The sequence below is a fragment of the Strigops habroptila genome, chromosome 1, assembly GCF_004027225.2.
Source record: "Strigops habroptila isolate Jane chromosome 1, bStrHab1.2.pri, whole genome shotgun sequence".
In the NCBI taxonomy this organism is placed as follows: Eukaryota; Metazoa; Chordata; class Aves; order Psittaciformes; family Psittacidae; genus Strigops; species Strigops habroptila.
The window spans coordinates 20,283,160-20,310,144 of NC_044277.2; the positions used below are offsets into that span (position 1 = coordinate 20,283,160).

The 26,985-nt window shown below is 34.5% G+C and overlaps 1 protein-coding gene across 2 annotated transcripts in view; it reads right to left on the minus strand.

Moving 5' to 3' along the window:
- The window catches only part of RIMS2 (regulating synaptic membrane exocytosis 2), a 451,752-nt gene that overhangs the window by 388,022 nt on the left and 36,745 nt on the right, over window positions 1–26,985 (minus strand). The window contains exon 2 of one of the 2 annotated variants that reach the window (XM_030495423.1): window positions 5,704–5,790. The exons of the other annotated variant lie outside the window; for it this stretch is intronic. Coding sequence (XP_030351283.1) covers window positions 5,704–5,790 — 87 coding nt within the window. The remainder of the gene's footprint in view (window positions 1–5,703; window positions 5,791–26,985) is intronic. 2 annotated transcript variants of the gene reach the window in all.

Here is a 26,985-nt window from a genome sequence, read left to right on the forward strand (position 1 = left end):
CTCCCCAGCATCCTTATAGACCCCCTTCGGATACTGGAAGGCTGCTATGAGGTCTCCACGCAGCCTTCTCTTCTCCAAGCTGAACAGCCCCAATATTCCTTCAAGTGGAGTGTGTCATTTTCAACAGTTTCTATTAAAAACAATACTGAACAGGAACTACACAGAATGCAAATAAATCTGCTGACTGCATATAGTATAAATCTTATTAAATAATTGTTTATATGTGCTTGCTCTCACATTTGGGATAGATAATCTGAAGAAATTCAAAGCTATCTAGTGGTTGTCAGACATACTGTTTACACAGCAGATTTAGAATACAAAAATAATGATCCATTGATTTATGTTATGTATTTGAGAAATGCCAATCTATTTTAAATAGGATTTGTTAGAGATTCTTATAAATGGAACAATCTATTTGAATTCAAACACTGACTAAAATATCCAGTAATATTTCCTTAACAGACATTTCTAATTTTATGAAGAAAATCATGTACCTAATCTAAGTTACACTGCTCAAATGCTGAATTTGGGGACTAGTGCGACTGAATTTGCATCATAAAGAAAAAAAAAGGTTGTATGTATTGGATCTTACAATATATTCTGCCCTTTAGTACAACTTTATGCAGTTGTGCCTTAAAGGAGATGTGAAATAATGACACAGTCTTCTCTATAAATACAGTACCTGCTCTTTACGGTACACATATTCATATACTGAAAACTTTTCCAGTATGTCTAGAGTGATTTTATACCAACAGGACAGGGCATGTTAACAAAACTATGTGTGTGAACACAGAGACTTAGTATATATTGATAAAATTCAGTAACACTTGACATTTCAAAAAGCAAAGGAATTAAAATGTAAAAAATCAAGCATTCTTGATGGATAATTTCTTTCCTTTCTAGATGTTTATGGAATTCAATTAAAAAAAAAAAAAAAGATATATATATAATCTTTTAAAGGAGAAGACATTTTACTGAAAACTTTACCAGTTTGCCAGTGTTCTACCAATAGAAAAAATAATTTAGTTTACATAAAAATATGCAGGAAAAGGTTTTACTAAGTATCATTTTACAGTAATATTCAATCTTTGTTTCCCTATAATGACAACGTAGCTTCCAGAAAAGCATATAAATATATGGCATGGCATGGCATGGCATGGCATGGCATAGAATAGAGAAGAGTAGAGAAGATTAGATTAGGATAGGATAGGGTAGGATAGGATAGGATAGGATAGGATGGATTAGACTAGAATAGAATGGAATTGAATAAAAATGGTTGGGGTTGGAAAGTACCTTAAGATCTATTTATTAACAAGCCACTTTTAGCAGTAAAATTCCCCGATGTTGTGCTAAGCAATTTACATTTTTTAATCTCTCCTAGAATTAGTCTAGTGAATGTACTAAGAGGCAATCAAATATTTTAATCTATTTATTTTTAAATATTTTAGGTATAAAAGGCATTTGACAGCCCTCTTACAGTTCTTAACAAAACCAAATTAACTAGAGAATCTTCCAGCCTGAACATCAACTAAATTGTTCAGGGAAAAGGGGAAAAAAAACCCACCATCTTTTCAATATTTGGATATCTTTAAGCAGCAAACATTAGAAACCTTCTTTCCTAAGCCACTGTATAAAATTACTGAGTTCTCACATCTTGCATACTGTGCGGGATGCTTGTCACCCTTAACTCAAAAGTCCAACAGAATTTTTAAAAGGAGACAAGGCAACATAGATGATCAGAAGCACAGACTACCTTCCACAGAAGGAGAAATTCTGACTTTTCAGCTTAAAAAGATGATTTTATGAAATATAACAGGCTGCTTGGAATATAACAGAAATGTGTAAAAGGTTAAGCATAGTATAGACATAGAATATAAGGAATTACACAACACTAGACTAGGACTCCCCAGTGAGCATGTTTAAGGCAAATGAAGTGTAACGACTTTTCTATACATCAGATATATGAATTGTAGAATTCATTTTCACCAAGTTCTGAAGCCAAAAATATAAACGGGTTTAAAACAGCACTGAAAATACTTGTCGAAGATAGATTCCTAATGGTCATGAAATAAATACAGCAACCTGCATGCAGCCTTTGCCTCAGGAATCCATTAAAATACCTGAAGCGGCTGTATCAGAATTAGCTTATACATGCCCTCCTCCTCATGCGCATTCTTAAATACTCATTGCTGGGCACTGCCAATACGCAGTATTGGATTAGATGAATCTTCAGTGCCTCCTAGCATGGGATTCCTTAATTTTGATTGGAGCTTAATACCATTATATAATGTTCCAAGATTCATACAAGTCAAACCCTTAGGCAGAAGGAACACCACCAAATCCCGATGAAGAACAATCTGAATATATCTTTTACAAAATATATGTCATATGAATCTGAAGAAATAAAACCTGACAGGCTAATTGCTGAGCATCAAGAACAGTTGCTTCAGGGGGCAGCTAAGGATTTCCACTCTCTAAGGATGACAACATGGAAATATCTTAAACACTGCAGATAAAACTCATGATGAAGTACACAGGAGCTGGACATGAAAGTATTCTTCATCAAGGAAGACCAGATCTGCAAGACCATTCTCAATAATCTTTGGGAGAGATGCCTGATGACTGGAGGAAAGCAAATGTCATTCCCACCTTGAAGAAGGGTAAGGAGTGACTGAACATTAGCACATGTATCGCTAGTCCAGAGAAGTTCTGGAGTCTCCATCCCTGGAGATATTCAACAGCCATCTGGACATGGTCCTGGACAACCGGCTATAGGTGACACAGCTTGAGCCAGGGGGGTTGGACAAGATGATCTCCAGAGGTCCCTTCCAACCTCAACCATTCTGTGATTTTGTGGTACAGAATCCATGTCCAAGGGTGTCAGACTAATCCTGCCTTTGCCCATAAGGACACATGGTCAAACATTCTCCAAAAATACTTTCACGAGAGCAAAACTGAAATTTCCAACATGATACCTTATGTTTTCAACCACTACTATGATTCCTTTTCTACCTTCTCCTACCACATTTTGTCCTTCCCAGATTAACTCTAAGTAAGTTTTTTCCATCAGCCAGGTTGGGCTGAAATCCCTTACAGACTCAGCTACTGATTGTGATTTCAAATGGAAATGCCCCAATTTGGATAGTGGTAATAATTCCTTCAGACATACAGAGTTCTGCACTGCTCCCAGCATCCCACAATATTCCCAGGTACAACAGTTTTCTGAAAGCCATTAAAGTCAGAAAAAAACAAACAACTCAACAAAGAAGTTAGCATTTCTGATCAGTTCTGTCCTTCAAAGTCTACAACAATAAAAAAATAAATCCTGTTCATTAATAAATTAATGAAAAATAATTAAATAAATTAATGAAGTTATCACAAATAAACAGTGCTGGAAGACACTTTAAAAAGTCATTTGTCCCAGCACAGGAAAAGCTACACTTGTGTCTGTTCTAACAGATACTTGCTAAACTGCTGCTAAAGATTTTCAGTGATACAGCTTCCACACAAGCCCTAAGCAAACTATGCAAGCATTTTAAGTTTTCCCTACCTAGCTGAATCCTCCCTGATGCAACTTACCTTCCCCCATGCCTCTGTTTCATCACCAGAGGCATGGAGAAGATATTATATCCTTCCATTTTTCAGCAGCTCTCTGCATAATTAAAGATTTGTCCATCTCCTTCATTCCCTGGGATTTTCTCTTCAAGACACTAAATCACCTCATATGTTTCAATCTTTCCTTATACATGCTGCATTTCTTAAGCATCTATTTACTCATTCTTATTACTCTCCACTGAATTCCAATTGCTCCAGATCATTTTTGAAGGATGGTGTCCAAAAAAGGGCACACTATTCCAGGTGCGACCTTACCAAAGCTTAGCAGGATGAAAACTTCTTCATGGCACTTCCAGGCTAGTGTCTATACATTACAGTATGGTATTTATATCTTTCACGATATTGACTCCTGCTCAACTTACATACTATTACGGGTCCCAGATTCTCTGCCAAAGAACTTCTACCTACACTATTTTTCTCTATCCTGTCTCAACCATATAAACTATCTCTACAGAACTTCACCACCTGGCATTTATCCTTTTGAATGGTACCATAATATCACAACAACAGGTTGATTTTTCAGCATAATTTTGGAATATAATCCTGCTATTAGATGTTATACTTCTCTCAGCTTTGTGCCATCTGTAAATTCAATGAGTATACACCTAAATTCATTTCTTAATTATTTAAAAAAAATTGAATGAAGGTGGTTCCCAACAAGATCACTGTTCAAAAAAATCTTCCACAATAACAGAAACCATTTATAAATACTTTTGGGCAACTATAACTCAACTGTATACACTGAGTATATAGTATTTTCAGTTTCTTCAAAGCCATATGCTTCATATGTACAGCACTGGTAAAGAGAACAAACTGCTGAGTTAAGGAAACTGGGAATAAATAGGAGGTACCGAGGTGTTGTGAACAAAATGTAATATTGCCAGTATTTAATGATAACCGATAAATAAAAACTTCACTATTAATATTATATGCAATTATATAGGAATTTAAGTGAGAATATCAGAAACAGAGCTCTGAATAACACATTTAAAGAATACCAATTTTATGGCCTATTTCTCCATTCAATTTTGTGAAAATTTCTCACTGTGTATTGTCAAAAATAATTCACAGCTTTCATATCCTGCAAGTATGAAACTCCACTTAAATATACATATTTGAAAATAATAAACTAAAACTGACTCTGCCTGGAAAACAATTAACAAGTTATATGCATGTTTTAAACCAGTTATGCATGGGTTCAAAAGCAAACATTTCTTTTACCACTTGAATTCACAAGCCATTCCCCTTTAGAAGAAAGAAAAGACAGCAACTTAATTATTTAAAGCTTAAATAATATCAGAAGTCACATTTTAAAAATTTGAAAATTTGGAATAATAAATATTATTTAGTTTCTCTTTATGAAAAAGAATATTTTCAGCTCCATACTTGAAGTTCTACTCTAAGACTGAATGTTCTAGCTTTGCCAGTTTCTGTTATATCTTAAAATTTTCAGATAGCAAGAAAAGTAAAATTTTTCACATGATTCTCATACTGGCTTAGCACTGTAAAAGATCCATGGATGAAATACTGGCCCCATCAAAGTCAGAATTTCCTCAGCTTTGACAGACCCAAGATTTCACCTTATATCTGCAAAAGTTTTGAAACTTTACAGATATTTTAGAAGCATGAAAAGATGAAAATACATTTTCCTGGTCCTTAAAAAGCTCTTCATACATATTATGTAGATTTGTATAGCATTCTATGCATAACCAATATCACAAATACCATGCACGTGCATAGACATGCTATATATAACACTACATGTCTTATCATTCCAGCTCCTCATGCACAGAAAATGCATCACTTCACTGGGAGTTTCATGTATGGAACATTCGCAGAAAAAGGCAAATGTAGCAGTAGTAACTCCTTAGCTTGTATTCTAATGTAATCATTTAAGTTACGGATACGGAGAGTACCACCTGATTTTCAGTTTTCCCTTTGCAAATCAGGGGTCAGAAAGCAAACAGTGTCAGCTTGTAAAATGCCCTCAGCAGGATGTTGTACATGGGCAATTATTTTAAACCTACTCTCCGGTATTTTTTAATGCTATACAGACATTACTTAGTCTACAGAGAGCAGCTTACTTACGTCTGGGGCTCCTTTTCATTTTGCTGTTTTTGCTGTGGTTGGAGAACGTTATTTACCAGCTCAGTGATCCCACTAAAGGGAAACCACCTGTTTAAATAAGCAAATAATGTGACTGAATAACCAATAAAACCACACTAGTTTAAACGTTTTCTTATCCAACTTTAATAGAAATATACAGGCGGAAAAGCTAGAGAAAATGGGAATGTTAGCTACAATACTAAGTCAGCCACTAAGAATGTAAAGGGAATAAAGTTTTACAGTTCACCAGTTCACAAGCAGGCAGCAAGAACCTACATCCAGCTAACATGTGGATGAAGTAAGAAGCTGCAGGCAGCTTTCTTACAAGCCAGTCAGGAAGCAGATGACAAACTAACTGCAGCCTATCAGATACTAATGAATGCTAATACCATCAAAGGTGCAGGAAGCAGAACATGGCAAAGGTAGAAAAGTCAAGCCTATTGCATTTTTAAGATATTTTACTTACTGTGTCAGCTGTGGTTTTTGCTCTTCTTTGACCCTAAAAAGATAAGTTTGCACAACTGAGTGCAACATGTAAAACAACTACCCTGAAGTTCTATAATCTGCATCAAATGGGCAGGAGAAAGTTCTTACTTTGAGCCAAAAGGATTTCCTTAAATACCTGTTGTATATTTATATTAAGTTGTATTCTGTGCTTATTTCTATTTAGGATTAAAAATGGGGAATGCCAAGTATCTCAAACAGTTACAAAATGAAAACAGTAATGTTCTATAACTGGTTTCCAATTCTTCAGATAGAATATCATGTTAGAATATTTTCAGCAATACATTCAGCCATAAATGCAAAGGAAGGTGCTTTGATTTTTTTTTATTTTTATTTACAACCTATCATAATTCAATGTGAATCTATAACATACATCATGCCATTTAAAATGCAATATCCTAATAGATTAAAAGAAAATATGCAATATATGTATTAAACCACAATGATGTCAGGGCCTACAGATAATGTAACTCTAAAAACTATGGAAGGAAAGCTAAGGAATTTTACTCTTTAGTAAAATTTACTAAGACTTGTTGAAAGAAATAACTAGAGGATACATACAGTAGGTATTTATAGTACTGATTGATATTTATCCATTGTCTTTAGGCAAATATCCTATCAGTGAGCAAGCCGATGTTCTACACAATTCCTCTCAACTAAACCCACAAATGCAGGCATATACTCACAGGAATATTTACATCCTTTAATTGCAGATATTGGTCTTACATACCAAGTTAGAGTCTAGCTTCCCTATATATTTAAAAACCCAAAAAGATTCCTAAATAGATATTCTGAATGTCTCTAGGGAGAATATTCTCTTACCTAACTAAAAACGAAGTGCAGGCTCTTAATATAAGTGGATGCTTAATGTTGGACAGAAAATTAAAGCTCATCAAAATAGCTCCACATCTCCTCCACCATAGCCCAGTGAATACCTCTATAACCAGGGTTCAGCGACTACACAAGTACTAAATAAGTGGACATTAAGACACACTAAAAACTTTCCAAAACTGACTACAGAAAGGGAAAACTGAACATGTAGCACACAGCAAAATGTCTTCTAGCACGGTTTTGCCTCTTCAGCACTTTAGAAATCCACACACAAAAGCACTTTAGAAATCTATATACAAAGAAATGTTCCAGTACAAAAAAAAAACCCAACAAAAAACAAAAAACCAAAACACTCAAAAAAACCCAAGCAGATATATTCCAAAGTAAAGAAATAGGAAAATAAAAACTTCTATTACAGTCACAATTCTACTTCTTAATCATAATATTATCTTTAACCAAGATTTCAACACAGGTATTTCAAAGGGGGAAGAATGGAAGGGGCAGGGAATTGAAGCATTTCCATGCTTTTTTCACTAGGTAGCTTAGGACATTTAATCCAAATCCCCCAACATTAAGAGCCTAAAAGCTCTATACGGTCAACTAAGAGAAGGAAACACTCCTAGACAATGATTCAGAGCTCCTAAATTGCATGCTAGACAGCATAAATATCACTTCCCTGGCAACTGGACAAAGAAAACTGAATACGCAGCTAATGCTTATATTCCTCTCCATACATGACTTCCAGATGTATTTACTGGACACTTTCAAGTTTTTACTTCATCATGAATTTTTCTATTGAACTAAAGAAATTAAATCTGAGCGCTTCACATAATCAGATTACAGTCAACATCTTTCCTTTGCATAGTGACCATGGTCAATTTTTTTTCAAACGTGGAACTGACATCAAAACAGAGTAAGATCAAAACTGCAGTACAGCACACTACTTTTGAGTGTGCTGTTTGAAATCTTTGTGCCTTTTTCAAGGGGATCTAGCATTTTTACATGATAGTACATGTTCAGTGACTTCAATTCCAGCTGCAAACCCATGGTATTTTTTAAAATCTTGCAGCAAATTTTTAGTTTAGCAGCATGAAATAAAAAACTGTCCATTAGCAGACATTTTCAAAACCCACTTTTATAATTATTATCCTAGCATTTTATAGACTGTTTTCTAAGTTGGGACATAATTTGACTCTCTGATTTAAAATATATCTCCTATGAAATAATCTTTTCTCTTACAATTTTGTCTCATCCACTATACACTGTCCAACACTGCAGTTATGTGAGGACAACAGTTTTCATTATTACATAACTGTGACGCATTCCTTGAGCACTCTCCATATATTCTTCAGTCCCTGGATTCGGCAGTAATCTTCCTTGACTTTATAACAGTCACGGAGGGCAAGCTACAATTTGAAAAGAAATTATGAAAAAAATCCATTGAAAAAATAGTTTCTACAATATGAAATTAAACTAATATTGACCTTGTGGATCAACAGGCCTGAACCCTTCAAGTGTACAGCGCAGATACTTATCTTTCAAGGTCAGAGAATAAACAGAGATTCTGGATATAAATCAGCAAGCCACAGGCTAATGCCTGCCACTCTCTTTCCAAAAGACTTTTCAATAAGGTGAAGTTAGGAGTAGAAGTTGTAGTAACTGATAGAAATAATGACATATTAGATGAAATACAGAGAATGGGTTTTTAACACTGTTGTGGTTTAAATAGCTTTTGCTAGACAGAAAAGGACTGAAGAAACTTTATATTCTTAAACCCTGTCTATATACATACATGGAGTTTTATTTCCTTTGGTTACAAAAACTGCTTTGTGTTTTGCTAGACTGTGTACTCCCATATATAGGTATTGCTTTTTCCCATCCTTTCAAAAATCAGCAACTAATAATTGCTTAAAAGAAGTGGATTGTCAGGTCAAAAAACCCCAAACATTCATTTACTCAATAGACCAACTGAAAAACCCCAAGCAGTATGTCCGTATTCTGCTTCTTCCAGACTACATGTCTTCCTTTTACCTTCCCATATCTTCTCAATCTTATCCTCCCAAAACTCTGAACAATGCCAGTTCTAGTTATTCACTAGGAACAATTTCCAATTGATACCAGTTTGCTAAAATCACCAACAGGGTGCAGATAATGTGTCTGATCAGCAGTGATGGGGATACTGATGTCTAGCAGTGTAGAATATTAAATACTTTACCACCTATTTTCAATTTTTATTCTTTCTGTCACTCTAAGAATTCACTCAACACTTTGCACAAGCACCAAATTAATTCTAAAATGTTAGAAGAGTCTGAAGCTTTTATCACACTTTTCTTTGCACAGATCATAACTCCATACACTGCTTCACTTGAAAACAAGCCAGGATTTTTCTACTTGTCAACAATAAAGAATTTTTACACCTTGCACTTTGTCATCTGGAACCTCTGCTCTTTGAAACACTCACAGCACCATTTCTCTCGTGTTCCTCTGCAAGCCTACACAGTTCAAGTGCCAGTCCCTTTTGATCTTTTTCAGGAGTGAGTATCATTAGGTTAGATCTCAAATCTCAGTGAACACTTTTTGTTGTTAGATCCTCTCCTTGTACTAAACATTTCCTCAAAGATTATGGCTAGTCCCACTGTCACAGAGAATGAAAAGAACAGAACAGAACAAAACAGAAAGAAAAGGGAAGAGAACAAGTAAAACAGAAGCAGGAAAATAATTCTTAGCCCTTTAAACTCCTAACACTAATACTTTTGTATTCTTCAACCTACCGCCATAAGCAAAAGCTCCTTTCTAAAATCCACTATGCCAAAACCATAAGGCATTCTTCCCAAAACATGCATTGGTCACAGGTAAAGCAACAAGCACTCTGTCACCAGACATCTTCTCTACTTCTACATCCTTGAGTGCATAGCCACAAAAACATGTGGGGCAGAACTGAGGTGTCTCAGCTAATGAAAATGAGCTGTAAAACACACTACACACCTCCTAGATGTCTGAAATGAAACAGGTATCTAGTTCTTCTCCAGTAAAGCTTGAGGAAATCCAAATTTTTAGAATCAGCCATCCTTGGCATGGATAAACATCTTCGTATCTATTCAAACCCAACAGCGCTCTCAAGATTCACAACTTTGCCACCCATGGACCTACAAGCACAAGATCTGATCTGCAGGAGTAGTCTGGATATACCTAATGTCTCCTAGAAACACTGAGTTGAACATAAAGCATACAACACTCCGTGGCACTTTCATTTAAAAATGTTAAAGGCCAGTAGTTACAGTCCTTTGCCCAGTCATTTTCTATGTACTCCTTATCTCCTAATCACCTCAGTTTGGTGATGAGAAGAGGACAGACTAGGATGGAAGCTTTTTCTAGTGCTTTTGCTGAAGCTGAGGAGATTGGAAATACAAATGTTTTGTTTGGGATCCTGATTTCCCTCATCCATTAACAAAAATATATAAACATTTATTTGTTATTACAATTAATGTTGTAATTGATGTTGCTGGTATCAATTTAATGAAGTTGTTGATGCTCCTACAGTAGCTTTTTTTATTAAATATATTGTCTAGAAAGACCATAGAGTCAAACACTTGTATGAAATTTTAAGTTTAAAGAACATAGAGCCTGATGGCCCAAAACCCAAAGCAGCATATATGTACAGAAGTCTCAATGAGCAACGCTTGTTACACTACACTTGATTAAGATGAGATTAAATATTAATGCACGGAACTATCTGGTTTTCCTAATGCAAATCACACAGGAACAATGAGGGGTAGTCTCAGATCTATAAAAAGAATTTTCACATTTTGCTTCCTCTATTGTACAGATACAATACTGACACTGACCTTCAGCTGTGTTCACAGTAAAGAAGAAGAAAATAGTTGAGAGATAACTGCAGCAAATTAGTTTGTCTCAAATACACACTTCTAGTTATACACATTAAAAAAAAACATCGGTAGAGCTGCTATCTTTCAAATAAAAACAACAGCATGAATGTAAACTACTTGACACCCACATATATTATAAAGTGAATTAAACCGAGTACTAATCTCAGGATTTGCATTTGTTCTTACTTGCATTTCAGACCCCACTAACCCAGATGACAGTACAGAGTCAGCAGCTCTCTCAAGAGTCAAGATGTCAACACACAGTCTTTGAGGGGAAGTGTTCTCTCTCCTTCTTCAGTATCTGCCTCAAATTATTAGCAGATTTGAACTATTCCAAAATGATTTGAATAACTGGCAAATGTCTTCTCAATGCAAACCTAGTGAAAAGCAAAGACTGAAGACAAAACTGTGTATTCAGTGTATGGATTTTAAGTCAGGTAGTGTTATTTCTTTCACAGAAGTCTAAAATGGAGATACTACTAATTCACAGGACTACTGTGACTACACCATGCTACAAATTATTCTGAAAAGTAAAAAAGATTATGCAGAAGTCCTGTAAATACTAAAAAGAGGGTATCTCTGTGTTTGTGATGGTTGTGATAGCTGCTGTAAAAGTAAAAAATCTTATGAAAAGTCTATTATTAACTAACAAATGCCTATCAAGGTGATATTTTTAAAGCCATCCTTTGCAATCTGATGTTTCCATCACCTGACCAAAGAAGATCAAACCCATCTGAAAAGCAGAGACCTACATCCTTTAGCGCACACCGTTTAAAATGAAAGACATTCCAACAAAAATTCATAAGCAGATCAAGTAAAACCAACTTAAATTACACAATACACTAAATTGTGTGGGCATACAACATACACTAGATCAACACATTTGTTCATGTTTTGTAGTTATACATGCTGCTTGCCAAATGTCTGTCAAAGTCGGAAAAAACTTCAGGTTATAGCTAAATCCTTGCCATACTCCCAAAGGAGTTGATAATTAGAAATGGGATGGTTTATATCAAAGATTTCAGACAAAAAAGTCTCAACTTGTGTCAATTTTGACACTAATATTTTAGAAAATACATACTGAAACGTGGTTTGCTGCAACTAAAATCATAGTGCTCAACAGCCCTGTACTTTCAACTCTAAAACTGAAGAGACTGAACAGCACTTTTGATTCAGAGCCAGCGCAATAAATGACTGTTTATCTTAGGATATGAACTCTTCAGGGCAAAAATGTTTCCTATTATTTGATTCTGGAGTAAGAGATAGAGACACTGCTCTACAAATCAAAGCTCCCACACTTCTTACGCATTTCCTGCCTTGGACAGACTTTTTCCTTTCTGTTATGGTGTTGATGATAAAACCATGAAATGAGTGTCAAAATCGCAAATCAGCACATGAGAAAATGATTGTAGTACAACTGTAATAATAAATAAGTACTACACTGAATGGTAGCCATTATGTTATGTGCAGTTCCAATAACTAATTCACGGATCAATGCTCTCTTTTGAAGGTTATCCAAAATTGCAAGCAGGAGGCCTCAACCAGGGAGGTGATACTAAAAGGTCAATGTTAAAAATCTAATGATTGTCCAAACCTACCACGTTGTTTAAAATGGGCTACTGCAGCTTTTTCCTATATTTAGCAAAAAGAAAAAAAAAGTATTTCGGTTATCACAGAGTAACTGGGAATTTGCAACCATCAGTATTATAATTGGTTGCCATGTGGAATATGCCAGCTGCTTCTCACTTGGGTACCTTGTGTCTTCTGAGGGAACGAGGCACGTACAAAAAAATAGGAAAAACAAAAATTATAAAGCAAGAATTAATAGAAAGTCTTGGATCAAGCAAAGTTGTCAAAGAGGGACAACAAAAATAGCTAGAAGATGGTAACATTATTCATCCTGTATAAACAATATTAACTTAAGAAAACATATTCACTGAAGAAGTGTCTTCCAGTCTTAAAGTTCCAGAAGCTTTTTTTCAGGCTCTCACATTACTAAGTTTCTCGAATTAGGAGTTTCACCAGTTGGCTCTTCTTTGGGTAAACACATCATTACTTGTTAGTTGTTCATCTCTGACACCATACATAATAGCCGCAAGATCAGACCAGCTAACTCACAACGGAAAGTCAAAAATTACCCTGTGCTAGAAAGGCAGTAAGAGCAAAACAAAGGTCTAGTCAATGCATATAAAGGCTGTCAAGGGCAGCAGCTGAAAAGAGCAAGCAAGTTTTAAGGAGCCCTTGAGCCTTAGTAAATATTTCTTTAATAGAAGTTTACCTATTCAGCTTCTATTGGCTCATTCAAAGAGCAGGTAGTATTACATAATTCATTAGAATGAATTTTCGAAAGAAATTTCAAGGACATAAGATACAGGTAAATACCTCCTTGAATTTAATCAGTTTGTTTTGTCAGTAGACATCTTTCTGGATTAAAAAAAAAAAAAAAGAAAAAAAAAAAGGCTATGTTTCTACAAATACCCATTTTCTTCTCTTTAAAGAGCTACATTGTGAGACAAAAGTTTACTCATTTGTCATCTGTCCTGCAGTGTATTTGGTCACACTGATGTCTCTCACATGATCTGAAAAGCCCTTGCTTCCCTGTAATCTCAGTGCTTGTACTATATACAGGTGGAAAAGCCACACATGCGAGCTTGACACTTCTTCAAGGCTCCACATAAGCAATAACTGCCATCACACAGGATATTCAGGGTGTCCTAAACTATGATAACAAAATTTTAGCTGCTTAAGCTTTAAAAACATATATATGTAAGTTCATTGAAAAATTTAAAAAAAAAAGAAAAAAGTTTTATTTGGGTTTAATTTTTTCTCTCCAATTTAATGTTACTTTCATATCCTGCAGATACGTGGATATTTCAGGCAGGTGATTCGGGACAAAGAAAAGAATATTCAACCTGAAACAGCAGGAGTCAAATAAAAAAAAACAAAAACCTGGACCTTTATTTCCAAAGGGACAGAGACAAAATTGTCCAATTTTCACATAAGATTTGTTACTAATTGCAATTCTGTGTGGTCATGAGGACCCCACAGCAACTCTCAGGTGAGATATGGGTTGAAAAATGTTGAGTTACATATACTACTACAACCCAATCTCCTAACAGAGATTAATTTTTGACAGCTAGAATTCATTTAAATGTATATATTTTTTAATAAAATTGAAGGAAATTCTAATTATCTTTCACTTCATTACTATTGTTAGATTGAATTTAGCCAACTATTCTAAAAAAGCAGGTTTTGCTACGGGGGTTGGGTTTGGATTTTGGGGTTTTTTTGCTTCTTCAACAGTAGATGGCATTCCAAGCATCTCCTGCAGAAAATGCTTTCCTAGATGCATGTACTGTCACAAGCTGCTACAGTGAAATATGCAACTCTGGGCTCAGCTGCTAGCAGGTGAATTAAATAAAATCCATTTTAACTCTGCAATTAATTTGAAATGCATTAGTAATTACTTTCGTCTTGATATGTTATTTTGCCTGTTTGTTAAATAAGGATTTTATAACATTGTTCGCTATAGTATATTCACCAGGTGAAATTCATATACACTAAAGAGCTTAACAACTATGCCACAGATAGTAAATTAGTATTCCTCGGACTGTCACATTTAATTGCATGAAACGGACTCAGATTTCTTCCAGAGTGCAGGCAATCCTGGAGAAGGATTGCTTGCAGAGGAAATAACAGGAACAGAAGTAACTAATATCATGAATTTGTTCTTGTTCTCAGCCTCTTCAAAATCGGCCTTACAGAGAGCCACTTTGCGAGGCAGAATAATGTCCTGGATCTACTCATACATGAAGCTCTGAATGACTACCCTATAATAAAAAGTAGTACTGGCAATACAAGTACTTTATCAGTAAGGCCAGCTTACTAAATGTATAAAAAATACAAGATCCTTGCAAAACAGAAACACAATACAGCTTCTGCTATAAAAACAAGATTAGAAACTAAGATTCAAACAGGAAATTAAAAACCAGGAGAAGAAAAATACATGAGAAATACAACAGTAATGCAGAGTCTGTTGTTCCATACAAATTTTCTGACAATACTTTCAAATAGATTTTTTAATCTAGGAAAGCGTTATTCCTACTGGCACAAACTTTACTGTGCCATCTTCTTGCTGAAGAATAGAAAATATAATTACGTATATCACAGATATGGCCATGTTTAATAGCCAATTTATCAAGAAATCATTCATTTTTGCTGATTTGCTGTTGCTGTTCACATGAATCTTGAGAGGCGAAAATTATATTATTATTAAAGAAAACATTTAAAGTACTTTCTGAGGGAATAATTCCAATATTCTTAAGGCCTTCTGTTATGAAAATAAAATGTAAAATACCATTTTTTTCTGAAACTACAATTAATTGAATAAAAATATAAATGCAATACTTTTAGCTTACTTTGAATTCCCTATCTATTCCACAGAATTTATTGCTTTATATCTGGGAAATCACTGGAAATTACTGTGATATAATCTCATATATCTGTGATATAATCTGTCTGTTTACATGAGATAATTGAGATAAATTCAATGCCCAGTTTACATGGTACTGAAAGAAAGCACAAGTGGTTTTCTTTAAAAACAGATGTGGGCTGGTGATCATTTGACGTGTGGAAGAGCTAAAATCATAAATAGAATATTATTATAAATTGTCTGCATAGCTAGTTATATTAACACAGTTTACAATAGTGGAAATGCTCTTTCCCATGGGTTTTATAGTCAATGTTCCACTAAGAAATAAAAGATACCAGTCTATTGTTTACAAATAAGTTTGATATTTCTGTCTACTTGTTTCCTTTGATCAGTGCTCTGTTGATGTTTGTTGCTATTTGCATCTTTATTTTCAAATGTATTAGATAATACTTGAAACTTACCAAATTTTTCTAGGCTTTTTGTGATTCTTTTGCTGAGTCCCATTCCCTTGTACTCTTTGCTGTATGAATAAGGCTCTCTTAATCCAAGCAGTTAATTTAAATTGATAACTTTTGTGGAAATTTTTATTTCTTATGTTTTACAAATGTATTTACAACTAGCAATTAAAGTGATTCTAATGCTTTATTATAGATGCCAATTAAACTGGAGTGTTGTAATTGTTCACAATTATTTTCATCTAGTGACCAGGCATTAGGCTCAGGAGATGAACATAATCCAATGTTATAAACATAGCCAGATTTGAAACTACTGAGAAATTTGTCTGCATTCCACTCTCTCTACAGTTAGTTTCAACTTCTAAGGTTTTAAAACTGATGTTCAAAAAACACTAACTTACTTAAAAAAGAAAAGCTTTTGCTGAAAAACTTTTGCAGAACACATTAGTGAGATCAATCTTCAACAATTTGGATTTTTTTGGCCCAGAACTAAAAATCTTCCAAATAGCTTCCATATCACAAATTGCACAATAAGCAGAAGCTTAAAAGCATTTAAATGACCTGCTATAACAATTAATAAGATTATTTCTTTCAAACTAAGGTGTGAGGGTCTCTGATCAGAACTCCTTAGCCTCTCCAAAATATCTTGTTTTGGCTGAGAATAGCAATAGTTTTGAAAGCTAAAACTATGTAATTTTTATTCATTTTCATTAACTCCTGCACATATGAGCCTCTGCAGTGGCCAGTGGCTGAATCTGAGACATTTCCTAATTGAGTGAGTTGTGGTTTTACGCAGCCTCCTAAAATCTTGCCATACCAAAGTGTAGAACTTGAGAAGTGTGATTAGATCCATTAGACCTGATGTTCCAGCGTACAACAGAGGTTGATGAACCAGGCTGTACTAAATTTCAAGGCTGTAGTGACATAGGATACTTATTTTCTTTTTGGGTGTTAATTTCCTTCAGTGTCTTTTTATAGGTTATGCAGAAAACTGGTTTAATAACCAGTGAAAAAAAATCTTAAATTTATTTTCTCCACCATAGAATGCAGAATGAAATGAAAATCTTATCTGTGTAACTATTCCCATTGCTCAATGAAAGCAAAACATCTACTCTGTAAACAAGGTCCAGGAAAGAACTCTGGAATCCAAAAATAAAAGACCATAACCAAACAAAAACTGTATTAATATTTAGTAAATTCTGTGACACCCCCTTAATTGGGTTTCATAGAAAAACTACTCACATACAAGTGTAACTATTCCTCTGACCAAACTACATAGCCTCTGAGATCTTACATAAATTATAGTCTTAATAAATAGAGGTTGTTCAGGCTTTCAGTTTCATTCTTCTGGTTCAAAAATACATCACAATGGTTCTGAAACTAGTACAGACATTTCTATAAAAATCAAAATTCTCTCTCAGAAGTGGTGAAAATCTTTGATCATGTAATTACTTTTAACATAGATTTTTTAAAAATATAAATAAAGTATCACTGAAAATGTAATAGTCTTAAAGTTTTCTGTCTGACTTTACTTCCACCTATTTTTTCCATATATTAACTTTCTAGTCTAGAAGATCTTCCAACAGCTAGAGGCAAAATCAAGTCTCTAGGCTGGTAATATTTAAACCTTTTCACCAAGAATCATTGAAAATTTTAAGTGTATAATTGAACATTATACTCTAATTGAATAAAACTATAGCATTCTCTCAAAAATCAACATTTAAACATTGATTCAACACCTATGCTTATTGAAAAGTTGTAATGTCTCTTACATGACATTATAGAGAAGAATATGAAGTTTGCCTTTTTGTTTTCTGTTTCCTTGGAATTCATTTAGGAATCAATTAAGAGCTGAGAACCCTTTCCCTGACATACATGTTATCTGGAACACTCACTACATCTTTGTAAGAGTGATCAGTTTTGGATTTCAAAAACTTAGGATTGGCCATAATAAGTGTAGGGGGAAGACAGGGGTAGAAAAAAGGAACTTCAGTTCCCTCGGCTCTCACATTCTTTCTCCAGCAAAACTACACCTGTCCTACAGGCATAAATGGAATGCCATCTATAGAAATACCTTTGTGAGCATCATTGTTCATAAACATACGTTATTCAAACTCCTCTGTGAAAAGAAGTTCTAAATGTTTAATAATGGAACTCTGAATCACAGCTTTGGCTGATCACTTAACTCCCAAGTCTTTATTGTAATGCAGACACTCATTGTTCTCATTTCCAACTAATTACAAGCATTCATTCATGTCTGTTTGCAATTAGGGTGCATTTAAAATGAACAGAACTGCCATTCATGGAGACACTATATGTAAATGAAAATTAGTAAACACAAAGTGACATCAAAACCTGCCCTGGCTTTTTTAGGAATATGTTCTGCAAGATCGTATTAAAGCCTTCTTCAAGTCAAGATATGTTATCTATTGCCACTTCTCTGTCCACAGAACCTGATACCTGCTGCAGAATTAAATTAGATTTTTTGGCATGATTTGTTCTTGATAAATCCACATTGACTGTTATTCATTATTTTTTATCTTCTAGATACTTACAAGATCTTTGCTTATTTCTTCCACTGTTTTTCTGGGAATTAAAGTGCTCTGATTCACTTCTAATACTCTGGCTCGTCTTCCACCCACACCACCCCCACTTTTTAAAGGGGGATTCTGTGTTTGCTCTTTCCTAATTTTCTCTAAAAGCATATCTAGAAAAGAGATTCCATCAGATTTCCTCGACTCTTAAAATAGCTTAGAATAAAAGCCACTACACCTAAGTAATCGGTAATTTTATTATTACTTTGCGACTCACAAATACATTCAAATTCACAAATTTAGAGACAATCTTAGCATCTCAGTTAATTAAAATAGTACTTTAGCCAACAGAAACAGAAAACTACTTTCTATTTGGTCTGAATACAAATATTAGTTAAAAGTCTAATCATGACCTTCTAGGATCAAAACAAGGTATAGAATATTGGTGACCACTTTTAAGATTTTTCCCATTCTCATTCCTGAAAAAAAAAAAAAAAATGCAATAGTTCTGTGTAGGTACTGAACACTCTCTCCTATAGTTAAAACACTTGTATTAACCAAGAAACAAAATTTATAACTGTTAAATACTTTAGAGCAACAGGGTCTTGGAAGGCACAATGATTTTTTACTGATTCAGATGATCCCTATTCACCAAAGACAGAAAGGATTCATCTATCATAGGCCCTGCAAGGCCTGTCTGTGGCACTGGTTGCTTGTTGCAAACATTCCAGATGTTTTAACTTCTCTGGTCTATTCCCCCAAGATCTCAGGATTTTTAGTCACAGCTGAATTCTTACTTGAAAAGTGACCCTGATGGAGAATAGCTTGTCACAGCTGTAGAAACAACACGTTTTGAAACTGAGCCTTAATTATAGTCTCAATTTTTTCATATACAAAAATAATACTCCTTTTTGGTTTTTTTTACCTCAAAAGATACAGCAACTATAAGGAGAAGAAGGACCTAAGCAGCTAAAGTGAATCCCAAAACTCATAAGAGGGTATACAATTCAAAAATTTACTTAAAACAGAATCATAGAATCATAGAATAGTAAGGGTTGAGAAGGACCTTAAGATCATCTAGTTCCAACCCCTCTGCCATGGGCAGAGACACCTCACTTTAGACCATGTCGCCCAAGGCTCTGTCCAATCTGGCCTTGAACACCGCCAGGGATGGAGCATTCACAACTTCCTTGGGCAACCCACTGCAGTGCCTCACCACCCTCACTGTAAAGAACTTCTTCCTTATATCTAATCTAAACTTCCTCTGTTTAAGTTTGAACCTGTTACCCCTTCTCCTACCACTACAGTCCCTCAGGAAGAGTCCCTCTCCAGCATCCTTATAGGCCCCCTTCAGATTCTGGAAGGCTGCTATGAGATCTCCACGCAGCCTTCTCTTCTAGAGGCTGAACAGTCCCAACTTTCTCAGCCTGTCTTCCGAACAATGTACAGCAAAAGAGTAGTGAAAAGACCGGCCAGCAAGAACTGTCTTTCAGAAAAGATGGGCAAAAATGGCATGAGCACTGGGGAAACGTCAGTGAGACCCGAGTTCAGGATTTTTAAAAGTTACTGAAAAAGTGATAAAATCAGAGTTGATTTCAATCATACCTATTTCTATACACAAAGGAGTGTTTTGACTGTGAAGTTGGTTCATTTTTTCTTCCCCTTTGGCACTCTAGCTCCTTGATCATCCAAAATGTACACATATTAGTTTGCAGCCAGCCCCATTACGGCTGAACCAAGCAGTCATCTTGATGCAGAAAAAACAGCTATGAATGAGGAAATAATAAAGATTGGTTTGTGCTCTGAATACAAGTACCATCCAGCTTGGAAGCCCAGGCTTGTCTCCTAACATATATAAAAGGACAGTACTGTTACAGACTGAAAAATCTATTCTCAAGGAATAGAAGTTGGGAGAGGGCGTGTGTGGAAAGATTCAAATAAAAATGCAAATTTTGAAAATTGAGATTTTTTGAGTTCTGAAACATTTTACTCATAATAGTAGTGAAATGTCACAATTTTAAGTCAATATTTGGTGCATTTCTAAGTATGTTCTATTTCAATCTCACTTTCTTTAGCTTAATACAATAATTGCTCAAAGAGATTCTATTACAGATGTGATGGATGAAGTCATATTCTAATGGTCCCTGTTCTGACTTAAAAAGTACTTAATCACTTTTCCTTTCTCTTACTATGCACTCAGAAATTTTCCTCTGTATGTGAATCCAAACTTGCAGACTTTTTAACTGGTCACCCCCTCCAAGATAAGTCATCTTCTATTATGTCCTGATCATATATTATTATTTTAAGTTAATACAATACCACCACACAAATATAAATTTATTTCCAATGTACATTATACAGTTGATATTTAAATAACAATGACTAACATTATCTAAAAAAATATGGGGTTTTGTGTGTCAATTTTTTTCATGCATTGTCAAATAAACCTCTGCAGTCTGCATAGCTAAAACTATAGAAGTCTTTAGTTTGTCTAAAGTTATTTTGTTTCAACATCTCTGATAATAGCTGTAATCTGAGCAATGCTAAAAATATTGCAATATTATCTCATTGACTGAAGTGACTAAAAAAAGCACCACTGTGCAAATAAAAAAAAAAAAAAAAAAAGAAAAAAAAAGCTACATTCAATAAGACTAGATGAAACTATAAAAATACTGATCTTCAGAAGGAGAAAATAGCAAAATCTTCCAACTCATGTGAAAAGGGATCTCTCCTTTCTGGAGAACTTGTATACAATGGCTTTAAATGCAGCTCAAAGAAGAGGTCACACCTGGAAGAGAAACACTTAGAAAACGGAAGTACAGAAGCAACCTTACTTCTGCACAAAATAAAAACACTCTAGACTGACCTACAAAAAGCACATAAAATTACTACATAAAATTACTGCATAATGAACTACACATGTGTTTTACTGCTAAGATAATGCTGTAGAATAACACTGATTTGCAAAATATTCTTAGAACAGAAAGTAGTGATGGAAGTACTCTGCCTTCTTCCACAGTTCCTACAAGGAAATAGCAAGCTCTTTTGATTTCAATAAAATAGCATTCTATAAATAAAATTTATTTATATCTTTGCAAATAAGCACAAGAGTTACACTGATCATGGCTTTAGAAATCTTGCCTAATTTTTCTACGATGCTTCAAAGCCCAGCTTAGCATCTGGATGTGCTGATTTTTATCACTTATAACAATAACAGGCTTTTGCTACTTGAACAAGATCTCTTCAGGGATGAAGAGCAGCTGGTGGAAGCTGAGCAAGATGAAGCGAATGGGCAGAAGAGAGCATTTTGAAATGTTTGTATCCCTACTTTGTTGAACATATGTATTCTCAAACTGTTAACTCAGTCAAAGATTTAAGAATTCTCCTGGAATTCCTTCTGATAACGGCCTACCATAGAGTACCTACAGCTGTTTACTCCTTTCCTAGCTTATCAGGAGATTTCATTTCATCCTTATTCGTGCCCATATTTATCAGCTGCCGTTATCATTACCTATCTCAACCACAGTAATGCAAAATTCCTCAGCAAGAAGCTATCAGCTGTTATCAGATTCCCATCCACGTTTTTCCACATAAGGGCTGTAGCCTAGTTTTCTACTCTCTGTATTGATTTTTAACAGAAGAGAGCACTGAGTGCAAAGTTTCATTTCTTGTGTTCAAAATGCTCAGCATCTTGTGGCCAACGCATCCAGTATAAAGGTCATGGTCAACAATTTCACTCCTCAGGCATAATAATGGTTTTAATTTACAAGAAAGGAGACAGAGCTTTTTTACAACAATCTTTGACTCCTAAATCACCCTGTCTTTTGTTCCAGCTGCAAGGTGCACTGATCTCACCTCTTCCAATATGAACACAAAGAAATATACATATTTAAAAACAAACAAACACCATGTTAAAATAAACCTCTCTAACTGCACATGAAATTCCTCTCCCAGGGAGAGAATGTGAGAGAACAAACCAAATGTAACAGATGTTAGTCATGTCACTTAATGCATGACTGAAAGACTAAAGATACTATGTTGATGTGGATGACATAAGAACCTCTGCATAATAGAATGGGATCAGCACTTCAGTATCTATTGTTAAAAATGAGGGAACAGTTTGAAATTTAATCAAAGATAATTCTCATTTTCACATTTAATTAAATTGAGAACTATAGAATGCCCAGCAAAGATGCTTCAGAATTTCTAATTTGCTATAAAGCCTGCCAAAACCCCAGAAGATTGTGATTCAAAATTAACATTAAATCAGCCACAGATGACACAGCACTGTGGTCAAACTGATTGATACTAATACTCTATTTGCAATGATGTCTTGTATTGTTCCTGTGTATGATTTCAGGATGCAAATGGAGAGACTTCATTATAAACAGTACACAAACTAGTTACTGAAACCACAAATGAATATCTAAATTCCTGTAATCATTGTATTATTAATTATAGGTATTATCACAGCAGAAAAAAATGATTGTGGACTCAGATGTTTTTTAAACGAAACAGGATATTCTGTGCATCACTGACACTAGCTTTGAAAAAATCTACAATTAAAAAATATTTAAGGTGGCATATAAAAAAAAAGTATAACAATTATATTTATTTGCAGTTATTAAAAAAACCTTGGTGTTCAACCCAAACTCCCATAAAAGGAGCACTTAAAGTTTAAATGTGTTTAAATATCATTAAAAATATTTGGAAAATGCTAACTACTTTCCTAAATACCAGTTGAAATTCAAAGAATTACTAAAGAAGGTGGTCAACTAATAAATGACCAAAAAAAAAATATGATATACAAACATCATCTGTGGAATGGCCAATGTAGTCTTCTCTGTTACAAAATTTCAAGTAGACAGGAAATGTAAGCTATTTTCTGTAAAATGGAGCAGAACAGCAGCATCTGTGATAACACTGTTATAATTAACTTATTTTATCTTAAATCGTCATCTCCATGATAACTAGACAAAAAATATATTCTGTTTGGAATGTCAATGACTACTTGAAAGTTATATAGCTCTTTAAATAGAAATCAATTGATTGTGGATACTGTAAGTCACTTTTTAAAGAAACAAAACAGAAATTTATTATTATTCAACCCCAGAAAAGAAAGGCAAATTCCCTATAATCATTCTTGGAAGGAATTATATCCCAGGATTCCTAGCTTTGTATACAATTGATAGCTTAGAGTTTTTTAGCACTCACAGACAAAAAAAAATAGCTCATTCCATAAACAAGTATCAGCTCCACTTCTTACATTACATTTTATTCTGTCATCATTCGTTATACTGCCCATTCATTTCCAAATCTTAATGCAGTTTACAAAAGCAAATATTTGAATGAGGATTCAAAAAGGCTTCTGTACAAATAAAATTCCCCATTCAGCTAAATGACAGATAAGTATCAGTGTAAAAAAAAAAAAAAAATAAAAACAGTTATTATGATTTTCATTTAAGTAAATAGTGTCCCAAAAGAGACAAATTATCAATTTAACTTTGTCATCTGAAATGCTGTGACAGCAAAATCTGTGCAGTGTTCCTTTTTTGTGGATGTTGAAGCTTGTTACAAAATGTACTAGCTGTAAAAAATATTAAACAGGGTAATAAATATTTGTACGGAAATGTGCAAACACAGTTCCTGTAATTGTACTCACCTAAAGCAAAACACGTCTAACAAGCAACTATATCAAGCAACATGACAGGTGGTTTCTGACAGATGCCATTGATCCTTCTTTGTTTAATACAGAACAAGATATCACTAAGTGACAAAGCGAACATAACATTCATAGAATCATTTAGGTTGGAAAAGACCTTTAAAATCATCAAGTTCAACCGTAAACCTAACACTGCCAAGCCTACCATTAAGCCAGCTTCCCAAGATTTGCTTTTTGAAGGATTTATCACAAGTGTCAACAAGTAGACTGGCTACTTTCTTATTAAATTATTTTTAGTATTTTCAAAGCATACTGTACAAAAGGGATAATTCATCATCTTAATGTTCTTAGTTATCAAACAGGCATTTCTTCTTCTGAGGTTCACAGAAGTTATCTAAGACATTTCAATGAACTGATACATAAAAGATGTCATCCTTTCTAGTGGAAAACAAGAGAGTTACAGTTCCAGAAGTTGTCCTGCCATGAAAAGTCATTCAAACTTGGGGACTAAAATAAGTAGGCAAATGAAACATGCCCAGGAAATGTGCATCTCAACAAAAATCTATTAAAGATATGTTTCATGATCTTTCCTACTGACCAAATTTTGAAAAACTATGTGCATACATTAATACACATTTGAAGACAAGAGATCATGTGATGTGTATCAATAATAACATGATTACTAGCTATTATCAATATTTCTTTTTAGTTTTATAATAAAGAAGATGAATTCTGCTGGTCCTCAAACCTTAAAGTTCAATATCCAGAAATAAGGGGAAGATATAGCAGACTAGGTATTTCTAGCTATCTCTCATAGCCAAAGTTTTTAACACAGACCACTACAAAAAATTTACAATCTGTTACACAGAAGTTACACCATATGGTCATAATGAATCCTCTTTAGGAGGAGCTCCTCATAGCTTTAAAATCTATGACTTAGCGTCTTAACTATGAACTATCAGGATGCATGCTGAATTACATTTAAGACAGCTTGAAATATTTTGAGTAGAACTGACCAGTAATTTTTAATTTCTTTCTGACGTGAAAGCCTAAAATGTCACATTGAAAAAAAATCTTAACTATGTCAGATAGTGACTACTGTTTCATTAGCCTTATTTTTTTTTTTAATAAGGTAAAAAAGTTTCTATTCTCTCCTACAACAGCAAGTCATTCTTCATTTTCATGATCACAAACAACTACCCTGATCTTTAAATATGAATCTAATACAGAAGACTACTTAGAAATAATGACACTGGTAAGTAGAATATTTAGAAGTTATCATAAATAAACAAATAAATCAGCACAACTATTCCTCTCTAAATATTTGGCTGAAGTAACTTATTTCCATGGAATGTTTTTAGTTCCACTAAAATGTATTTATTTTTGCTTTGAAAATCTTTATAATTCAAAATGGAAATCAGAAAACAAAAATTAACAGCCCCACTTTCAGTAAGCAATAGTTACACTATATATGATTATTGTATACATTCTTTTACTCTTCATTTGCATGTACAAAAAATAAATAAAAGGAATTTTCAATAGGCTGAAAAAGGTCAGCTTACACCAATGCAATCATGTGGTTTTTCTCTGCCTTGAATAGATTAATGTGACACCTTAACTGCCACAACAATAACTGTGAGTTAATAAAAGAAACAAAAAAAAAAGTTTTCTAAATTTAACATTAGTTTACAAAAGAGTCTGTCAAGATTTGGAGACCTAAACTTCAACTTCAAATACCAGCTGGGTTATTGTATTGGAAACACACTTCTTGAAGTCCTCATTGGTCTATCGCTGTGCTTCAATCCTAATGAACTTAGGATATGAAGATGCTGAACAAGAAGGAATCCTACTTTTGCAATAGATCAGCAACCTTGCATATCAAATTACTATAAGGACTCTTAAAATGTCAAATATCTTAGAACAATTAATATTGACAGGAAAATATACAAGAAGCATATAAAGTGAATTAGCAGTTGAAAAAAAAAATCCATTTCAAAACATACTTCTATCACCAAAGGACAGTGTGATAATGATGAACAGTAAACTAATCAGAATATCAGAAATTAGCCTTAAATGATGGGGAAAAAATACCAGTTGAAGAATGGGCTATACTGGATTGATTATTTACTTAGTCATTACTGCCAGAAGGACAATTTGCCATCTCTTCATCCTCTGTGGCCCAATAACCAAGACAACAGTAACAAGCATTCATTAGTCTGATCCTCAGAAATATCCCAGCCAGACCCAAGTTTTTGAAAAGGCATCTCAAGCGGCTACTTGTAAATCACAGAAAAACCTAGAAGGCAAGACTTAAAACCTGTCTCAACGGTTCTTTCTCTTGTTCGTCTTTTACTTGTTCTTTTGTTTCCTTCCTGTTGCCACTACCGGATCAGAAACTTCCTTCATAGCCACAGCCTCATGGCTGCAGCACCCCCCTGAGACAACGATGAGTAAGGCACCCAAAAGCAGTGACCACTACTTCACGCTAAAGCTTTAATCTCTGCCTGTGCTCCTCCAGCAGCGAGTTCCAAATAACAACTAACACAGGGATACATCTTTTCTCTTGCTTTCTTTTACCCTGCCTTTATGTGTGTTTGTCAGTAAAACGAAGAAGAATCAAACTAACAAAGCTAGCTAAAGCCCATCTTGTCTAGTTCTTTTTCGTAATGGGACATCTAAAGACTGACAGATGTGAAGGAGAGCTCTTTTCCTTTAAAAATTCCTAGCTAGCATGAAGACATTAAGAGGTACCGTTAAGAATACAAGGGTTACTTAGCATTTTACACTTTTAAATGTTTTAATTGTGTTCCTTCTTTCCCTGTCACTTAATCTAGGGCTTTTAGGAGATTTGAGTGTGTGTGTGGTTGTCCTTTCCATAGGATTAAGCAAGCTCAGGTCTCTCTTCTCAGAACGTTGAATTTCTTTTTGCTGTTCAGCAATATAAAGCCAAGATGCTAAA